At 52.2% G+C, this 20,036-nt stretch overlaps 1 protein-coding gene across 2 annotated transcripts in view; it reads left to right on the top strand.

Annotated features, from left to right (window-relative positions):
* The window catches only part of ZNF423 (zinc finger protein 423), a 313,307-nt gene that overhangs the window by 42,896 nt on the left and 250,375 nt on the right, over positions 1 to 20,036 (top strand). Inside the window, exon 2 of one of the 2 annotated variants that reach the window (XM_064489189.1) lies at positions 16,823 to 16,882. In XM_064489189.1, coding sequence (XP_064345259.1) covers positions 16,823 to 16,882 — 60 coding nt within the window. Of the gene's footprint in view, positions 1 to 16,820; positions 16,883 to 20,036 lie in introns of those variants that run through there. The other variant, XM_010990090.3, reaches the window with a different exon arrangement.

Below are 20,036 nucleotides of genomic sequence, written 5' to 3' on the forward strand. Positions count from 1 at the left end.
TTTCCCTCCTAAGATGTGGTTTCAAGACCCACCAGTACCCTGGCTCCCTTCCTTGGCCACCTCCCTGTGGGCCCGTGGACTTCTTGTGGCCGGCTTTCCAGAGCCACCACACATGCCCTGTGCAAGTGACGGCTCTGGAGGATGGCTGTGAGGACATGCCTGGGGTCCCACTTCTGTTAAAAAAGGGAAAATGTAATGCATAGAAAGTGTTCTGTAAGATGGGCCGCCTCGGAATATATTCGGCATTTCGAAGAAGGGCACATCATGGGTCAGTTTTATTTTTCTTTATGCCCACCTGTCTTTAAAATTTTTCCCCTACAGTTTAAGAAATTACAAAAGGTAAAAGGCCAAGGGCTTGGGGGTGAATTCACTTTAACCAGCTGGTGGGTGCTTGCTGCAGCAACGCCCTGGCTCGGGGCGAGGACAGAGAAGAAGGCAGGGTGGGGCTCGGCCTTGGAGGAGCTCCCAGCCCGGGGCAGCCTCACGTGCTCTGGTACCCCAGCCTGGCACTGAGAGAGGACTGTGGGCACCAGAGGAGGAGCTGGGGGAGGGAGGAGAGATCTATTTATCCAGGGGTCTGGAAAGGCCCCTTGACAGCAGGGGTGAGGTGGGGCCTCCAACACCGCGGGGGGCATTTCAGTGATGGGAGCGCCAGTAGCAATGGCCCTGAGGCAGGAGGACACGCAAATGCAGGGGCTGTAGCCTGGATGCGTGAGTTGGAGAAGGGTCCTTGAGGGCAGAAGGACTAGGGCCGGCTGGTGGCAGGCCCTGGATGCAGACGGAGGACTCTGAGGGTTGTTCTGAAGGTGACGAGCACAACAGCAAGAGTGGAGAAGGTTGGAGGCAGAGCTGGGTTGCTGCCTTCCCAGTCTACAGCTGTGTGACCTTGGACTAGTCATTTATGGTTCTCAAGCCTCAGTTTTCTCATGGGAAGGGGGATAAGGTGGCTGTGAGGATGAAACAAGCTGATGCCCCCAAAGTGCTTAGGCTCGTGCCCGGCACCTGGGGCGCCCCGATGTTATTCTGCTCTGTCTCTCACGGATCTCCCGTGTGCTTGTGGGGGCAGTCAGCCTTATATCGAGCTTATCCGGTGCTTGTGACGGCCTGTCAGTGCAGATGTGTACACTGAGTCAGAGGTGCAGGACCTACATCTGGGCCTGCTGGACTCCACACCTGGGCTCTTTCCACCATACTGCCCACGTCTCAGAAGGTTTGGGGGTGAGGTGTCTGTCCTGGGGGTTGTGCCTGGCCAGAAAGCTTTCCAGGCCATCTGGCTTCCAGAGAACACTTTTTAACCTGATGACAAGGGGCTGCAGGCCTGGGGGAGTCTGTTAGTGTGGGCCTGGCCAGGTGGGGAGCGGGCTGCTTTAGCTTCTCTGGGCCCTGCCTGTGCCCACCACACCCCAAAGCAGACTGTGTGATCAGCAGTGACTAACACAGCAGGACAGAGCTAACAGCAAGGGCAACCTGGTGGGACCGCAGAGAGAGCCCGGCCTCGGAGTCCGGGCTGGGCGGAACACCCACGTGTGACGGCAGGTGCTTCACTGCTGAGGCCTCAGCTTTCTCTTCTGTGACATGTGACACATGGTGTTGCCATCCTGACCTAACACCTTCAAGAAGAAAATGCGAATCCTTCAGGGTGTGTGTGTGTGTCAAATACAGTAAAGCTCCACATGAACGCCGTGGCTTTGCGGAGGGACCGCTGCTGGCCTCTGAGCTAGGACCCCCGCCACTGCCCCTTGGTGGGCACCATTTTTCGGGCTTTTACTGAGCCCCTGATGCCGTGATCTGCACCCCGGCATCATCTCATCGCCCTGCGTTACCCCCGAGGGCTCGATACTTGTGTCACCCCATTGGGCCCATGAGGAAACTGAGGACAGCGGGAAGCCACGTGCCGGGCTTCACCCAGATTGTTGGTGTCGTCGCCAGGCCTCAGAGCCCACGTCTGCCTGATTGCAGACCCTGTGCTCTTAGCTATTGGGGTTTCCTGACTAGGAGACCTCACAGGCCAAATACAGTGATGCGCTTCCTTGCAGAAGTGTGAATAAAAGTGGGAAGGTTTGACACAACATTGTAAAATGATTATAAATCAATAAAAAATGTTTAAAAAATAAAGTGGAAAGGGAGGCACCCAGGTCAAAGAACTGGTGTGGCAGGGCAGGACCAGGGCCCCTGGGCTCAGCTCTGTGCTGTAGAGGCCCCTCGATGGCTGTCCCCCTGGGGAAGAGGAGCCTGTGAGCAAGGGGATGTGCCCCCTGCTTCCAGACTGGTCTGCAGGGCCCCAGGACTCCCCCTGCCCATGTGGCCCTTGATTGCCCTGGGCATCCGTGGGCCTCTTCGTGTTTGTTTTCCCCACGGTGGCCAGGCCTTCAGGACGCATATCCACAGGGTCGACTAAGGGGCTGTTCAGACGGGGTGGGGCCCGGGCAGGGCTTGGACAAGTGGGTGCCCCTCTCGGTGAGGGAAGGAGCTGAGGGTGGAAGAGAAGGGGATGGACTGCAGGCTGGGGGCCTGCAAGTGTGAGAGGGGGCCTGGGTGAAGGGCAGGGTCCTGCCATCTGGACGGGTGAGCCTGCCTGACCAGCACCCGGGGAGCTGCTGTGTTTGCCCCGCTATGTGGCTCTGGTGGCCACTTCAGTGCCAGACTCCTGCGATCCTTATGGCCAGCCTTGGGAGCATGCTTTGGGGGCCATAGGGCTTGGTAGAGGCACTAATGTAGTGCACGAGATCAGGGAGCACGGATGGTCTTCTCTGTCTGTGCAAACCCACCCAGAGGTCCCCCCTATCCCCCTGGAGCCAGGACATGAGGGGAGGAGGCAGGAGAAGCAGTCACGTCTGCACGTGCAAGTGCAGGATGGAGGCCTGGGAACTCGGGGGCCTTTCCTGTGGACTATTTCCTTGCTCTCTGTCCCTCTGTCATCTTCCTTGGGTTCTCAGGGCAGGGAGACCTGGCTGTGAATTTTGGTTCCACTACCCAGGAGCTGCATCCTGTGTCACCAGGAAGCTTGCCGAGGCCTCTCGGCCTGGTTGAGAGGATGGCGTGGGATACTGCCCGTGAGGAGCCAGGCCTTGGGCAGGGCACGCGGGGCATGTGCAACAGCACAGCCTGCCCTGCTTTGCACCAGCAGTAGGCCAGATGTGTTTTATCGGATGGTGAGGTGGGGTGGGGGGAGCTTCTCAGTGTGGGTGTCCTCGCATGATGTGTGGGCTGCTATGTTTTGATCGAAGGGAGCCAAACTGATTTTCCTGGCCCATCTCTTCTCTATCCAAAGCAGAAAGTTAAATAAACACAGCCAAGTATTACCACAGGACGCGAGGAAAATGAACTTGGTCCCCACAGGCGGCCCACATCTGGCAAGCATTGGGCCTCTCAGGACTGTGGGATGAGACAGATGCGATAGGGGGTAGGAAGGGCTCAGTCTACCCTCTACCCAGCAACGCACCTCCTCCCAGGGCTCCGTGCCAGCCGTGGGGCCTGGAGGCTGCAGGTGGTCTGCCTTCAGCTGTGTCCCTTGCCGTCTGCCGGGGCCCTTTCTGGCCTTGCCTTTGATGGGGCTCCCCCTCAGTCTTCCTGAGGCTTGTTCTCCCTGGTCCCGCCGGGGGCTTGCACTGGGATTGCAGCCTGTGAAATCGGCCCAGGCTGGTGTGGCACACGTGCTCCGGCCCTGCCTGGTGCTGGGAGGTGGCCGGGTGCACTTGGGAAGCAGCTTACTTGTCTGGATTTTCCGTCCTCCACTCAAGGCCGTGGTGGGCCCGTGAGCTACACGCTGGAGGCGAGCTTGTAGCTGGCACGTTCCCTGCCATCCTCTGCTCAGCACTAGCCTTAAATGAACTTAAATGGGCTGGGTGGATTTCTGAAGTTCCATGTAGAACAACTGGGATGCACTTTTTTTTGGTGGAAGGAAGTGAAGAGGTGTGGCACCCCCCCAATTCATTCATTTGTCAGAGGTTGCCCAGCACTGCTCAGGCCTGCGTTCCCCAGACTGTGACATTCGTGGGTCCTGTGGTGATACAGGTGGTTGACAGGTGAGTGAGTTTTTTCCTTCCATACTTTTACATGTTTATTCTACTATTAGGAAGATGTTACTTTGTATGTTTATTCCCATAGCTATTAAATTTGTTATTAGCACACCAAATGTGTGATCTCATGAGCAGTGCCGCTTAGAAGGAGGCTAGAAAAGAGGTATTTAAGTAAAAGAAGGGAGTTCATGTGAAGAAAAGCATCTGTAACTGTTAGTGCAGGGGGTGTGAGCTCCTGGCCAAGCTCGTGGGGGAGGTCTGGGGGGTTCCTGCCAGCCCCGGGAACCCGACGGCTCAGGAGGGTGAGCCCAGGGGGACTCCTGCTCTATCCACCGAGGGTCCTCATCTCGGGAACTTCGGGCAGGTTTGCGTGATGTAAGGCCTGCCTTAGGGGGACCAGCTGCCAGATGGAGGTGCTCAGGGCCCCCTGAAGGCTTCCACGTGCAATCTAACCATGGTGGGTGGGCAATGGAGCCGAGCGGGGGGCAGGTCTGTGCTGATGAAATGTCCCCCCCCGGCTCGAATCAGACTTATTTAAAGTATTGACTCCTTAAACTATAAAGTATTATGATTGCCTCTACCTGGGACAACCATGTGGAATTACAGCATGTTTGGAAATGGTCACTATAGTTCATTCTTGTGGAAGGCTTGGGGCTTTTGATTTGAAGCAAGAGATGAAAGGCTGGTCTGTAAGTCCAAAACCAAATGAAAACACGTATGCAAACATACACACACATGCACGTGCAAACACACACACCAGTTATCAACAAGAGACTCAGTTTCCTCTTTGCTTGTGTCTAAGATAAACCACATGTATAACAAGCTACTGACATTTATTTACAGTGTGTTAGCACAGAGGATAAGTTGTTAAGGGGTTATAAAAAAATATTAGTTTCTACTTTGTGGTGCTTTTCTTCAAACCAAAGTGGAGAAGAGGCAAGAGAGTGGGATTCTGGTTTCACTCTCTTTCCTTCCCACCCCAAAGAGCAGACAGATCTGAATAGGTGCTGTTCCTCTTCTCCCCTGAGTGGGGGAACCCCAGGCTGTTGTTCCCTGACCCCCGTGACCCTGGTGCCCACCTTCGGGTCCTTAGTGCTCAGTGGGCTGCTTCCATGCACCTCTGTGGGGGGCGTTGCTGTGGTCCCTCCGTGCACAGCAGAGTGTGCACCCGGCTTCGTCATCTCCCATTAGAGCTGGACAGCTGGGGTGAGAACCAGTGTTGCCACTGAAACAGGATGTGGGAGCCAGACCCCATCGTAAATCCACGTTTATATGCTGTGTGTTTCTAGTTAACGAGACTGTGCAGGAGTGACTATATGAAACGAAATATATATATGAACAGGGACATTAGCCTCAGGGAGAGATGGGATTAAGCATGAGGGCAGCCTGGGAGGCCTGGGGCCCTCCACGTGTTAAGGCCCAGGCAGGCGGGTCCCCAGGAAGGGAATTTTCAGGAAATATCCCAACCCTGAATGGATTTGCTGGGGGCACAATAGTCCTATTTAGTGTTGCTCGCCATGTGCCAGGCACTGGGCTAAGCTCTTTAAGTGTGTTGTTTCACTTGTCTTCAAAACAAATGGGAAAATTATTACCTCCACTTTATACATGTGGGAGCGGGTGTGATGGACCTGGGCTGGCACGCCCAGCACTGACCTCGAAGACTAGTCTCTGGAGGGTTCCAGAAGGAGGAGTCATTTCCACTCCAACCTTCCCCATCAGCTGTGGCTTTTCTGAGATGGTACAGAAGGCCTGGGAAGCTCAGCCTGTCAATTACTATTTGTTCAGCACAGGCTGAGAGAGGCAGGTGGGGTTGGTGGTAGCGTGTGAGCTTTGGGGCCACGTACACCTGGCTGCCAATCTGAGCTCCACCTCCCATTGCCTATATGATTTAGCTCAGTTAAAAAAATTCATTTATGTCTTGGTTTCCCCATCTGTAAAATGGGCACCATCACCCAATCCCTTTGTCCGGCCATTGGGAGGATTAAACATAAACGTGATAACCTGTGTGAGGAATGTTAAGCGATTGTTGTTTCTAGTGTCACTGATATGTATCATCTTGTGTCAAGTGAACTGGAGGGTGGGAGAAAGAGGAGACGAATGGGGTCTCCCTAAAGGGCTGAGAGTACAGTTGGGGGCAACACGTTATGCTGTAGGATCAGAAGTTTTCTTTGTCAGGCACCTGGGTATTGGGCTCAGAACTATATACCTTTATAAACACCTTCTTATTTTATCCTCAGAGCTACCTTGCAGGATTTCTATGCACAGAGAGGTTACTTCATTTGCTCAGGTCACACAGCAAACCATGGCAGATGGGGATTTAATCCTAAGGCATCTTGCTTTGGCCGCACACTGCTACAGATGAGGCCGACTGAAGTCCAAGGCCAGGGTGGTCAGGGAGAGAGTCTCGGAGGAGGTGAGCCTGAGCTCTGGGCAGTGTTTCTGACCCAGGAAGAAGGGTGGCTCTGCAGCCAGTGGTCAGGCTGACCCTGGAAGCTTGGGCAAGAAGCGTGAAGCCCTGGGTCCACAGGCAGAATCCAAAGTCGGGCTGGGTGGGGCCTGGTAAGTCTGCCTCAGATTCCCCCGAGTTTGTATTTCCTTGCTTAGGCAAATGCAGTTTGATTTGATTTTCCTGAACTTCATCTTTGAGCAGGAAACTTTATTTTTTATTGAAGTATTGTTGATTTACAATATTGTGTTAGTTTCAAGTGTACAGCAATGTGATTTGGTTATACTTACATATGTAAGAATATATATATATTCTTTTCTTTGATTCTTTTCCATTTTAGGTTATTATAAGATATTGATTATAGTTCCTTGTGCTATACAGTAAATCTGTTGTTTATTTTATCTGTTAATCCCATACTCCCAATTTATCCCACCCAGTCCCTTCCCCTTTAGTGACCATAAATTTGTTTTCTATGTCTGTGAGTCTGTTTTGTAAATAAGTTCATTTGTACTATTTTTTAGATTCCACATAGATGTGATATCATATTGATATTTGTCTTTCTCTGTCTGACTTATTTGACTTAGTATGATAATCTCTAGGTCTGTCCATGTTGCTGTAAATGGCATGATTTCATTCTTTTTTATAGCTGAGTAGTATTCCACTGCATATATGTACCACATCTTCTTTATCCAGTCATCTGTTGATGGACATTTAGGTTGCTTTCAGGTGTTGGCTATTGTGAATAGTGCTGCTATGAACTTTGGGGTGCATGTATCTTTTCAGATTAGAATGTTTGTCTTTTCCAGATATATGCCCAGGAGTGGGATAGGAAACATTTTATTTACATTAAAAAAAGAGACCCACGGACTTTTAAGATTTTTGTCCATGAATATCAGTCTTTCTAAAATAAAATTTGCATGTTAGTGTAAAAGGAAATCAGAATTTTATCTAGAGCTGAAGTAGAAAGTCATCCTAGCTCTGGGCCTCTGGGCTTGCCACCTGCCCCCTCCCTACCCCAGAACTTCTCTGGGGCCATGGCTGGGCAGAAAGGTTCCACGTCCAAGCTCTGGGCTGTGGGCTGTGGGTAGGGGGTGGGCCCTGCTGTTCAGGGGCCTGCCTTTGACCTTCCCTAACTCCCACCTCCTCTTTCATGTCTACGCTCTGGGTCTTTATTGTTTCCACTTGTTTCTATCTCACTCTGAGATTAGGATTCATTTAGCATCCTCCATCATACTGCAGTTCACTCATTCACTCACTCACTCACTCATTCATTCATTCATTCATTCATTCACTTAGCTTCTGTTATGTGCCAGCCCCTGAGGGGCAGGACAGTGGTAACATTTGTCACCATGGAATTCACACTCTAATGGTTGGAGGTCAAAGTCCAAGTCCCTTTTCTCATCGTTCTCATGGTACCTAGCTCAGAGTTCTAGGTCACCTGAGGGACTCAGCGTTTATTTAAAGAGGAAAAGGCCAAATATACGTTGGCAATATGTCTCAAAACCTGAAAATCAGCAAACTCTTCTTCCTAGCAATCCTGCTTTAGGGAACTAATTCTAAAAAAACTCATTGAACAAGCAAGCTTGTGACCATGTTTGATGTCTGCGGATGTGTTTTGCAACGTAACTTCTCTTACAGTGAAAACGACCAGCAGTAGCCTAGGTGTCCAGCAACAGGGCGTTGGTTAAATTAGTCCTGGAGCTTCCTGTGACTCCTGGGACTCAGGCCACCATTAATAACATTGGTGTCGATCTGTGTTTTTGATGTGAGATGTTCATTGTTTATTGCTGAGTTAGAAAAGCAGGGTCCAGAACTGGTTGTGTTGTTCAGTTGTATGTATTGTTTCAACTTTCTATAAAGTTGTAAAATGTTTTTATACAGAGAAACTTGTGCTTTTAATTTCCCCATTTTAACTCACATGTATTTCGTAGTTATCTACATTGTGCGTGGATTATTTAGGTCAGAAACTTTTATAAAAAGAAAAAAGATACTTAATCTAGGAAACAGTAAGAGAAGGGCAGCTCCGAGTGAGTTCTGGGACATGGGGGCAGAGCCTGAGCAGGGCCAGTGGGTGGGTGGGAGAGCCGGGCCGGTGCGGTGAGGTGTGGGCTCCCTGTGGCTTCCGGGGCTGGCGGCAGCCCCCGCCCGCACCCCGGCTGAGTGTCCCTCCCCGCCCCTTGGTGGCACCGCTCCTTTATCCGGTGCTGTGCTGACTGTGCACATCTTTTCACAACTCTACGTCCAGCAGCGTCCTGTTTGGTAGCTTGAAATTGGCTGCGGTGAGAGTATTACACTATAGAAAGTGGTGAACACTATAAACCGGAGCCCTTTTCCTCCCTGGATCACCTCTGCCACGTTTACCCGCACATCTCCGTCTCCCATGGCTTTCTTTGTCTCCCCAAGGACCAGTGTGCTTGTGGGGAGACTCCAGAAGATGAATTCTCTTCTTAGGTTCCCTGGGAGTTGGCACAGAGAGGGACTTACGGAATCTGCTGTAAATCTGAATCACTGCAGGGAGAGAGAGAATCAGAGTCTACTCTTTTGCCGGCTGACCCCACTCAGTCTGAACTAGAGCTTTTGCTTGCAGAAGTAAAACAGAGGGGTGAAGAATCCCAGCTCTGGTTCCACCCCATCCTCACCCCACGACCTTTGGCAAATTGCTTAGTGTTAGTTGCCTCAGCTGTAAAATGGGGTTAACAAATGTCCTAATCTCATAAGATCGTGGAGGCCAGTGGTTCTCAAGCTCTAGTATGCATCAGAATCACCTTGTGAAAACACAGATTGCCGGACCCCCACCCCCAGGGACTCTGCACTTCTAGCAAGCTGCCAGGTAATGTTGCCGTTGCAGGTCCGGGGCTGCATTCAGAGAAGCACTGCTTTGGGCAAGTGTAAAAAGTGCTCATCACAGAACTTAGCATCTGGTGAGGGCACATAGCTGCTTTTTCAAAGAAGAGCCACATGGTAGGGAACGTTGTCCAGGACCTGGGAGCTGGGGTACTCGAGTTCTGGGCTTTTGTTACCTTGTTAGCCCCCATCTCTTCCCCCACAGTGAGCTATTTCTCTTCTCTGGGACTTTCTTTCCCTTTCTGTGAAATGGGTTAATAAGGGCTTGACTTTCAGGCAGCAGCTGAGGAAACATCTCCAAGCGCCCTCTGATGCCCCGCATTCCCGACTTTGAGCTAAAGATACACTTGGGAACGTTTGCTCTGGCCTTGTGAGCCCATGGGCTGGCTTCTGGACGAATGCTCGGGCTCCCCAGGCTCCACTGCATCATCAGATAAGTGGGATTTTGAGGACTCCCTAAGGTGGGGGCTGGGAAGGTGAAGTGGGAGCCAGGAGGTGGGGGTGCTCGGCATGGTGCCTGGTGCCACTGGGGCTCCGTGACGATTGCTTTCCTGGGGGAGAGTCCTGGCTCTGACCCAGTTCTGCTCCAGCTGGACACGCCTCTTAAGTGTAGGGTAAGAGGAGGGTGTGTGTGTGTGTGTGTGTGTGTGTGTGAATGTGTGTGGTATGCGTTTGCCGTGCAGAGGTGTTTGAAGGGAAGGGAAGCTATAGACTAGGACAAGAGAAGGCCAATAGATTTTAACCCACTTTGTTGAGCTTTTGGAGCTGCATCTGTGCCCAGTAAGAAAGAGTGCACTGATGGATTAGCAGTGTCTATAGTGGATGCAGGATAGGGGAGCTGGGGCAGGCATGCAGCTTGTATTCTATCCTTGGTCTAGTGAAAAAAAATTTTTTTCCTAGTACTTAAAGAAAACTTGAAGTGTTTCGACCTTGATTACCCTATTTTTCACATTATCACCATCATCATCATCATTTTCTTTCTTTTTTCAATTAGAGAAGAGTGGAGGAAAGGAAGCAAATTTCTGCAAGGTTGCCCAAAACAGAGATTCTGCTAGGATTGTAGCCTCTGTTCCTTCTGCAGATACCTCCCAGTTCTTCTCCTTTGGGTGTGTGGGGTGCTGATGGGAGGATTGGAGAGGGGGAGGGACATGAGCTGGCACAGAAGTGGAGCCCCTTGGCTGTGAACTCCAGATGGTCCCACATTTAGGGACACCTTCCCTGTACCGTGGTGGGAATTAGAGGGCCGTGGTGCCAAAAGATCCAGAGCCTTTCCTCCAGGTGGGGTGGGGCGAATCTCAGCGGGAAACTTGATCTCTCTGAGCCCTCCCATCTGTACAAGCAGAGAGAAACCTGGGTAGTGAGCCTGGGGGAAGAAAGGGCAGCTTGAATTATCCCCGTAAATGCTAATATTAACCATGTATTTTACCTTGTGCTGTGTACTTCAGGAATACCACCTCATTTAGTCCTTCTGACACTCCTGGGAGGTGGGTATGAATGTTATCCTCTTTTTACAGAGGAGGAGACTGAAGGTCAGAGTGGGTCAAGCATCTGGCCCCAGATCTGATGGCCCATAAGCGGCAGAGCTGGGGATGGTCCTGAGAGCCCTGTTCCAGGGCCCACTCCCTGAACCCCTCCATTTATAGCTTCTCTACAGATACCCTCATCCAGCTCATCTGTCCTGCTGGATGAGTTCTGTGGATGACTTCCGGAAGAGGCACTTTCCCAGTAAGGATGGACCAACTTCCCTTCTGGAGTTCTTGGACTATTCCTGGAGGCCTCCCATGCTCCCTGTTGTATAGACAAGCAATGCAAGGAGAGAAAAGGAAGACAGTGGCTGAGCAAGATCAAGGCTTCCGATCTCTCTGCCCAAGATAGGCCAGGGGAACGGTTTATGAAAAATTTTCAGTAACGTTGCATCTTTTCAAGGGTGCTGTTTCTAAGGTAGGCATTTAAGGGGAAAGTCAAATATTGGCCAAACTGCTATAACAATATGTTACGAAGCTGCTGACTTGGAGACCCACTCACTTGCTCTTGGTGAGTCTATACAACAGGTTTTCCTCCTATGTTGGAACATATCACATTTTTGTGTGTGTTTTTGAAAAACACTAGATCTGGTGGCGGAATTCTTCTGGTTAGGAGCCATGTTGTCCAAAAATAGACTTCTTTAAATCCTCGACCCATCCTCCTGATGGTGAGGTGCTCACGTGGCGGGGGTGTGGGTGGAGACTGATGGGAGAGTCCCGTCCCTTCTCTCACACCCTCACTTAGGGCGGGCGCTCACTGAGGAAGGGGGCAAGTGTCTTCCCTGCACCGTTTGAAGTGTTAGTTTCTTCTCTTTTCAGCAAGTGGCCGGGGAATCGTGGCATTAAATAAACGGGTTTGTGATGTGCCCCGGTCATGAGATCTTGACTCCTCTGAGGGTCTGAGCTTGGTGTGAGAGGGCTGGCACTGGGGGTCTCGGGTAGTTTTAGCTCTGGCTGCAGAGAACCTGCACTCTTCCGTGCCATGACTCCCCCAACCCTACCCACTGCCCACCCCCCATCCCTACCAGAGAGGAGCCTGGAAAGTGTGCGCCCACTGGTTGGGTTTGTTTGCCCCTGACCCTGATCGTTTTGCCCTGAGTCCTGATGCCAGAGATGGTCATGAGCTATGCGTGACAGCACATCTATGTGAACTAGAAAAAAGGCTGAGTGTGCCTTTTTGCAGAATCATGGGTACCCCTTCCTCTGGGTGTTCATAACCCTGCACCAGGACACACTGCTTGGTGGACAGGCTGTGGGTTAAATTTCAAGCCTCTGTCACCACTTCTGCTGGGCCCCTTGTGCAGTGCACAACCTGCACAGCCATACATAACAGTCCTTTCTGCTTTATGCTTTTTGTTCCTTGAAGTTGCTTAGGACAAAGTGAGGAGCAGTGATGCTCTGTCTCATGTTTGACAATGAGAATCTGGGCTGTCAGTGTGTCGTTTACTTCCCCAGGCCCTGGCCTGGTGTGGGTGAGAGGGTTTCCCCAAATATGAGCTGAGGAGAGGCAGCCTTGTGCCCCTTGCTGGGCTCACCACCTCCGCTGGGGCAGGATTGCTTTTAGGGAGCCTCTGTCAGGCCAGGGTGGGTCCAGCCTTTCCCTTAGGGTGAGATGATCCCTGGACCAAAACCAGCAAAGCATAAAGAGGTCCCCTAAGACCTTGGGGACACCAGCCAGAGGTGGGGCCAGCCGAGAAGAATTTCCAAATAAAAGCCATTAGTTCAGTGGTTTTTAAACACTTTTTTTGGGGGTGCGGGGGAGTTGTTCTAGATCTTTTTGATGAAAACTATGGATATTTTCCCCAGAAAAGTGCCTCTTTGCAAACATGTCCAGGGATTTATGTCCAGGGATTTATATCCAGGGAGCAGGGCCTTCTCAGATGCTTGAAGCCAGGCTGAGCAGCTGGCCCTGGTGTGGATTTGGGGGGAAAAGGGGGCCTTCTGGGCCCCGCTGTGGGCCTCCTCAATGCCTGCCTCTGTTCGTCTCTCTCGTTCACCTCCTGACACTGTCTGCCTTAGAACCTGTGCCTGAGCTCTCCTGCCTCTTACCTGCACCTTGGCTGCCAGCCCAGATCCTGCCTGACTTTCACCAGCACCATGTGGAGCCCTGGTCTAACTGTTGGGTTTCAGAGCCCTGTTTCTAGCCCCTCCACTCAGCCCCTGCCCCACCTCACTTCTGTTCACTTCCCCAGCTCCATTCCTCTGCATCTTCAAAGTAATGAGGAGCCCTGGAGAGTGGGTACTCCTCCCCAGGCCAGAGCAAGTGGCACTGGAGAGGTGGCTTATCCAGGTGCCCACCTGGCACCACCTGCTCCATACTGCTGGGTTCCCAATCCACAGGTCCAGCACACAGGCTTTGTGTCTCACTGGCATCTCGTTGATGGTGGCGAAGTCATCCTGGTGCATAGGGGGGCAAGTTATGGGTTCTCCCAGAGTTGGGGGGTTGTGGTCACTTAGGAGCCTGCTGCTGAGTTGGGAGGCAGCATCTGGTGGGGCTCACAGTTGTATACACCCATGGGGCAATCAGCCAGCTACAACTTGTGGCCCCAGAGCAGAGAGAGAACACAGGGTTTTGATCTGGCTGAAGCCCTGAGAGAGCCTCAGAATCTTTCTTAACACATCCCAGGAACCATGGTGAATACACTCTGTACACTCTGCAGTGTGCACGCAGGCCCTGTGCCCCCTTTCCTTGCATACACACTTTGTCATATGTCCCCTCTCCGTGTGTACACACTTGCTGCCACGCCCCCACCTGGATGTTCACACTCACTCTGTGCCCCCTCCCTGTGTTTACACACTGACCCCCATATTCTCTCCCTTTGTGGACACACTGGCCCGATGCACACACCGTGTGTTGACAAATGCCCATCATTCACAGGAGTGGATGTCCCTGTGTTCCCTTTGAGACCCGGCAGGGTGGAGGGGTGTGTTTTGTCCCCCACGGTGCCAAGTATCTTATAAATTAAAAAGTTGGAGGTTGAGTCTGGGGAAGTCTCTAGAAAGCACCTAGCTCCCCTGGCTGACTGGGCAGCCCCTTAGCGTGTTGTCCACTCTGGCCTCTGAGATGCTCACTCCTTGGTGTTCATGGGGCCTCTGTAGCAGAAATCCCCTTTAGGGATGCCTCGGGCCCCCAGAGAATGCCGCTGCCGCTGTGGGCTCCGCTGCCTCCAGCAAGTGCCTGGCTCCAGCTGTAGGGGAGGCCTTCCTCCTCTGTGCCCATTGTCCCTGCCAGTCATCTTATTGTGGAAGAGACCAGACTGGACAGAAGAGGCCGGCTGGAGGCGAGGAGAGCCTCCGCTCGTTTGCAGGGTTGGGTAGCACAGGGCCTCGTGATGGCGGCGGTGGGGCTGGGCAGTACTTTTCCTCATCAGGAATGTACAAAGGATGGTATAGTTATACTTTCAGAAAACAAAATGTAGGCCAGGGGATGGGATGTTAGTGGGATGAGTGCATTCATGCCCATGTAACTCGGCAAGCTGATCCGTGGGCTCCTGGCTGTGAGGGATGTGGTTCTGGAGATGCCAGTGTGTGATGCAGTCAGTCGCCCGGAGTGATGTCTGCCACTTTGAACTTCCCCAGGCAGCCAACCTCGTTTTCCCTTTTCCCAACTCTGCAGGCCTATAGCCCCCGGGAACTGTGCCTTGAATCCCCCCAAGAGCTCCAAAGTAGTAGCAAACGTTTTCTCATTCTCTTTCCCATGATGGCTGAAGCCAGACCTTAGGGAGGGAAGGATTTGGCATCTTGGGGACATCCTCCAGTTCAATAAGTTGGGAGGTCACATTTCCCAACCAAAGAACGTGGAGTGAACCCAAGTGTGGGGGCTCTTTGCCTCATACCTGGAGTACGTTGGGGACGAAGGGAGAGCTAGGCTCATGCCTTCATGTCTTGGTCCTTGTGGTTAATGAGGTCCAGGGACCCACACAGGCACTGTTGGAGGTGTCCTACGGAATGGCGGCATGATGACCTTACATATTGGCAGCAACCTCTTAATAGAAGCAATATGTATTATATATTAATGTAAGTAAATGGTGAAATGTGAAGGAAACTGATTTTCAGGTGTGGCAATGAAAGTCGCTAACAAATGCTCCTTGTCCGATGCGAGGTCTTGATTCATATTTACCAGAACGCGTATTTGATCCCCCAGCTGTAAGTAGCTTCGGTCCCAGCTCAGATCTGCTCTGCATTTCATTGTCTTGATTCTGAGTTTCTACCCTCAGGATGCAAACTTGGGAAAGAGAGAGCCCTTGGTCAGCATTCCTCGGCCTGAGCTCACTGATGGCGGCGGCGGGGCTGGGCAGTACTTTCCCTCATCAGGAATGTACGAAGGACGGTGTAGTCATACCTTCAGAAAACAAAACGTGGGCCAGGGGATGGGATGTTAGTGGGGTGAGTGCATTCGTGCCCATGTCACTCGGCCAGTGTGCGCATGTCACTCAGGATGTGCCCTCTTGGGCGAGCTGTTTCTGGGGGTTAAAAGAAAACATGCCCTGTGAGGCTCTATGAGGGGGTAAGGCCAGGAATAGCTGACTCTGAGAGCTGGTCCAGCTCTGGCACCAAACCCACCCGAGCAGACGACAGACATCCCATGGAATCTTTCCAATAGCCCTGTGGCTTAGGTACCATTTTTAATCTCTGTTTTTGAGATGAGAAAACTGAAGCCTAGAGGTTGAACAATTTGCTCAAGGTCATACAGCTAATTAGAGGTAGAATCAGGATTTGAACCCAGTGTCTGACCACAAGCCAGCCTGCTTGCTTCACTCACTGCTCAGCTGCCCAGCAGGCTGTGTAGCTGCCTTCCGGTCCTGAGTTGTTGGGATTCTGGAGAGCATCTTCTGTGTCCCAGTCAGCGGGGGTTTCAGGAGCAGTCTTTGAGACGGACAGTCCTAAGTTTCAGCCCCAACTCTGCATGGACTCTTCCTACCTGTAGGACCTCAGGCACATCACGTCACCTCTCAAAGTCTGTTGACGAGGATTAGACACACTCACAGCACAGGGTCTGGCTCACAGCATGTGCCCTTGTAGAGACAGCTATAGTGCAAAGAGAACTGGGTGGTACGTGCTGGCTTCAGCCTGTGCGTGTGTAGAACTTCAGAGCCTGTTAAATCTGAAAAATACTGTGTATGCACATTTTTGGCTTAAACAAAGTTCCATTTTACAAAGTCCATAACCCGGCTTTAATATTACTACATGCCCCAGACTGGGATTAATTCCAGGAAAAGAGCTTTATTATGCTGTATAGAATTTCTCCCATGTTCTCCTAATGCATGGCCTCAACCTCCACCGGGGCTCTTGCATGCCGGGGCATGGGGTGGTGGGGACACCCCATCCTTTCCCAGCTTCGTCCTGTGGGCTCATGGGTGGGGTGGAGAGGTGAGTTGCTTTCTGATGCCACCGGCCCAGGACTGCTGACCACGTATCCTGAGGTCTGTCTGTGGGTCAGTTCTCAATGTAGAGAATAGCACACCATGCTTTGCCAACCTCTGAGAATGAATGACCTTGCTTATTTCTTGGAATAATCAAGAAAGCCTTCACATTCTCAGTGGTGGTCCAAGGAGAATGATGTCTAGAGATATCAGGGAGAGGTCTGAATCTTCGTTCTATTCCTGTGAGTGGCAGATGGCTTTATGTCAAGTGAATACTCTGATTATAGGTAGTAATGGCCTGTGGCACTGTGTAGAGAGAGATTCCAATGCTGCGTCTGGTTTGAGGCAGTGCTGTGATTGATTTGTGATGTCTGCCTGGGCACAGGGATGGGGAAACCATACAGATACAACACTTGTTTGCTATTTATGTTTTATTCTGATTATTTCACAACTCTGTGAAACTAGCAGAGGCCTCTTTGTCGGCTTCACCCCTTTGCCCCTTGTCGTGGGTGTTATGGGGACCCCCAAAAATGATCCTTCCTCCTTGCCCTGTGCCCCACTGCCCTCTCCGATGACCTGTTTGCACAGCTTCAAAACTCACAGGCCCGTCTCTTTTCTCTCTTTCAGTTGAAGAGGGGGAGGCCTCGGACTTCTCGCTGGCCTGGGATTCCTCCGTGACAGCATCAGGTAAATAAATGCCCGGGGGCTGGTGGGAGAATTGGTGGGGGTCCCCATGGGGCTGGCTCAGGAACTCAGAAAGCCACCCAGCTGGCTATGGAAATCAAATTCTCCCTGTCACATTCCTGTCTCCAGTCCAGACTACCCTGTGCAACATGATTTTTCCATCAGTTCCATATGGTCAATAAAATCTATTACATACGGAGACTAATATGCCCTTAATCCCCTGGGGGCCATGTTTCCGTCTCATGGGTACATTCAGATGGGCCACCCCCCCACCCTCCCCAACTACGTGGGCTTTGAAGCTCTCTGCCATGGGCGTCGTTGCACGTTCATTCCAGTCTAATTGCATAAAAGCCACTGTAATGGAATGTTTAAACTGTAGTAGAAATCAGAATTCCTTTATTTCCCTTCCTGGAAGGGGCTGCATTGCACTGTTGGGCCGGCATACCCGAGAGCCCATACCTCCATGGGGAGGAAATAGGGGGAAGTCAGACTTGTGGGGTTTGTGGCCATCAGGGGTGATGGGGCGACTTGACAGAGGGCTTGGGTTTTTGGCTCAGTTCTGCCCTCACATAATTTCCTTCTCTGTGCCTCAGTTTCCCCAGCTATAAGATGAGGTGGATGAATGAGGTCTCTCTCACTGTAAGGCTCGGTCACTTGGAGCTGCCCATGGAGCTTGGGGTTGGATCTGGCTTGGGGTCCTTAGGAGCTCCTGAGAGGAGGTCCCGGCTCTCCTGTTTGCTGGTCATCCAGCCAGCACCTCTCTTGGTCGCTGGCCCCGGCTCCCTATCTGGTAGGCACCAGGCTCTCCTGCCTTGTCCCCTGTCCCAGGATCCTGACCAGCTGGCTCTGGCTCCGTGGGGGAGCCGGAGCCAGTCCAGGCTTGTGGACTCTTGGGCCTGAGAAGACCTCCGAGGGAGTCATTCAGTCCAACTGCATCTCTCTCAGATGTGGAAACTGAGGCCAGGAGGGAGATATGCTCTGCGTCAGTAGTTCCAAAAACGTGGTGGTAGGCATCCAGCATATAAACACTTAACACATTGAATTTTTGATTTTATGGCTCATGTGATTTAAGATGATGTGGACGTTATTTAAGTGAGAAAATTGAGTTGACAAAGTTTGAAGTCATAATGGTTGGATTCGGCAAAAATCGTAAAGAATGGTTCACAGATGACTGAAATTTGGGAAATGCTGGTACAGATTGGGTGGAAGGGGGGGATGGGGAGCCAGCACTCGAACCCAGGTTCCTGGACTCCCGGTCCAGTGCTCTTTGCAGTAGAATCTGTGCTTCTTGGAGAGTCTGGAGGGTCCTGGTTGGGTCCTGGCTGACCCAGGCTTAGGTGCTCTTGTGTCTGCAAGTGCCTGGCCCTTGGTGACAGGGGCTCCCTCCATGGCAGGGGCCTTGTGTGAAGCCAGGATGGGGAGGTGCTCAAATCCTCTGGGGGAGAGTTCAGAGTTAGGACAGACCTTGGGGTCCACACTGAGTATGAGAGGGGAAGGGGCTGTGTGGCCCCTGTCCTGTCTCCTTCTGTGTGGGAGAGATGCGCTCCCCATGGTTAGAGGAAACACAGTGAGGTTATAAAGCTCTACACCTCATCCAGGCGCCCCAGCAGATGTGGGTGTACGTGTGCTCAGGCTTGCCGCCAGCTCTGAAGAGGATCCCCACTGTGCTCTGAACCCCCAGACTGGGAAAGCGCCCAGCCTGGTCGTGTCCGTATAAGGTCCTCCCTCCCAGCTGCTTTCCTAGTGGTGCCAGAGGCAATGAGGACAGGCTGGGACAGCAGCAGGGTGCAAGGAGGCATTGTCAGTGTTGCGATGGATGGTGGACGGAGAGCCCTGTGCGGGGGGTGTCAGGCACCCAGGCTGCATCTCTAAGGCTGGTCTGCAGATGGCAGGGGTGATGCCAAGGGGGCCTGTGGGCTGCGGTGCTCTGATGTGGCAGTGGAAAGGCCAGCCTTAGAGCCTCTCAGGGGCACTCAGGAGTGACGAAGTTTGTGGGATTTGCCAGTTTCCAGCCAAGAGCCCAGCACGCCCCACACGTGTGTGCAGAAAGAGGTGCACGACTCCTCATGAGTCCCTCTGGGCCCTAGGGACTCCACGGTGCCAGTCAGCCTCGGATTGTCTGTCGGAGACGGGGAAGGGAGGGCAGAACCTCCCGGGCATTGGATAATCCACAGCCAGGCAATGGATTGTTTTGTTTGCTTTGGCCCATTGCTGATGATTTTTTTACAGTGCACTCATGTGATAAATTTTCCTTCCCAGTTTTGTTGGCCTTGGGCTATTAAAGTCAGTTTGTATTCCCTGAGCACGGGGTTTACAAAATAGCTCAAATCCTGGGTGGCAGGATGAAGTCGGTTTGGGAGGCAGCCCTGGACATGGGGCGTGGACGTTTAGTGAGCACTTACTTAGTATGTGCCAGGCACGGAGCAAACCTTTACCTCCAGTGTCTCATTGAGCCATCATGACAACCCTGTGAGGTGGGTGCTGTTTCCAGCAGCAACTCCAGAATTTCTCCGTGGGCTGGACTGGGGGCCGCCATCTGGTAGAGGACAGGGCCAAAGGCCTGGTTGATGCTGCTTTGGTATAACGCTTTTCATTAAGCTGAGAAAATGTCACTTGGCTGCATCAGAGAATGGGGGCAGGTGCCAAGGAAGATTATGGGGGAGCAAAGCCTCCCCAAGCCACCCTTGGCACTGTTACTGAGAATTACCATCCTCATTTGGTGGATGAGGGAAGGAGGCTTGGAGCTGCACAGTAGCGGATCCATGGTCCCCAGCCAGGATGCTGAGGAGCAGGGACTTGAACCCAGGTCCTCCTGCAGCCAGAGCCTGGGATTTAACTGCTGCACTGCCTGGCACTGGCAGGTGGACAGCTGTGTGGAGCCCTGAAAGTGTTGTGGGGGCTTTAGGAAGGTCCCCAGCAGAACAGGGCCCAAGGTGGCCGTGGAAGATCTTTGGGCTCACCAGACCAGAGCAGTGCAGGGTGAGGTGAAGAGGGTGAGCGGAGAGCACCTTACCAGCACTGCAGAGCTGTGAGCACAGGGCAGCTTGCTTCGTCGGGGCCCAGCCTGCCTGGGGTGCGAGCTTCCCCTCATCCGCTTTTCCTGGCTCTGGGCACATGATGGAGAACTCCAATAAAGAAGCGGCATGCACAGTGGCCT

This window comes from Camelus dromedarius, chromosome 9 (genome assembly GCF_036321535.1).
Source record: "Camelus dromedarius isolate mCamDro1 chromosome 9, mCamDro1.pat, whole genome shotgun sequence".
NCBI lineage: Eukaryota > Metazoa > Chordata > Mammalia > Artiodactyla > Camelidae > Camelus > Camelus dromedarius.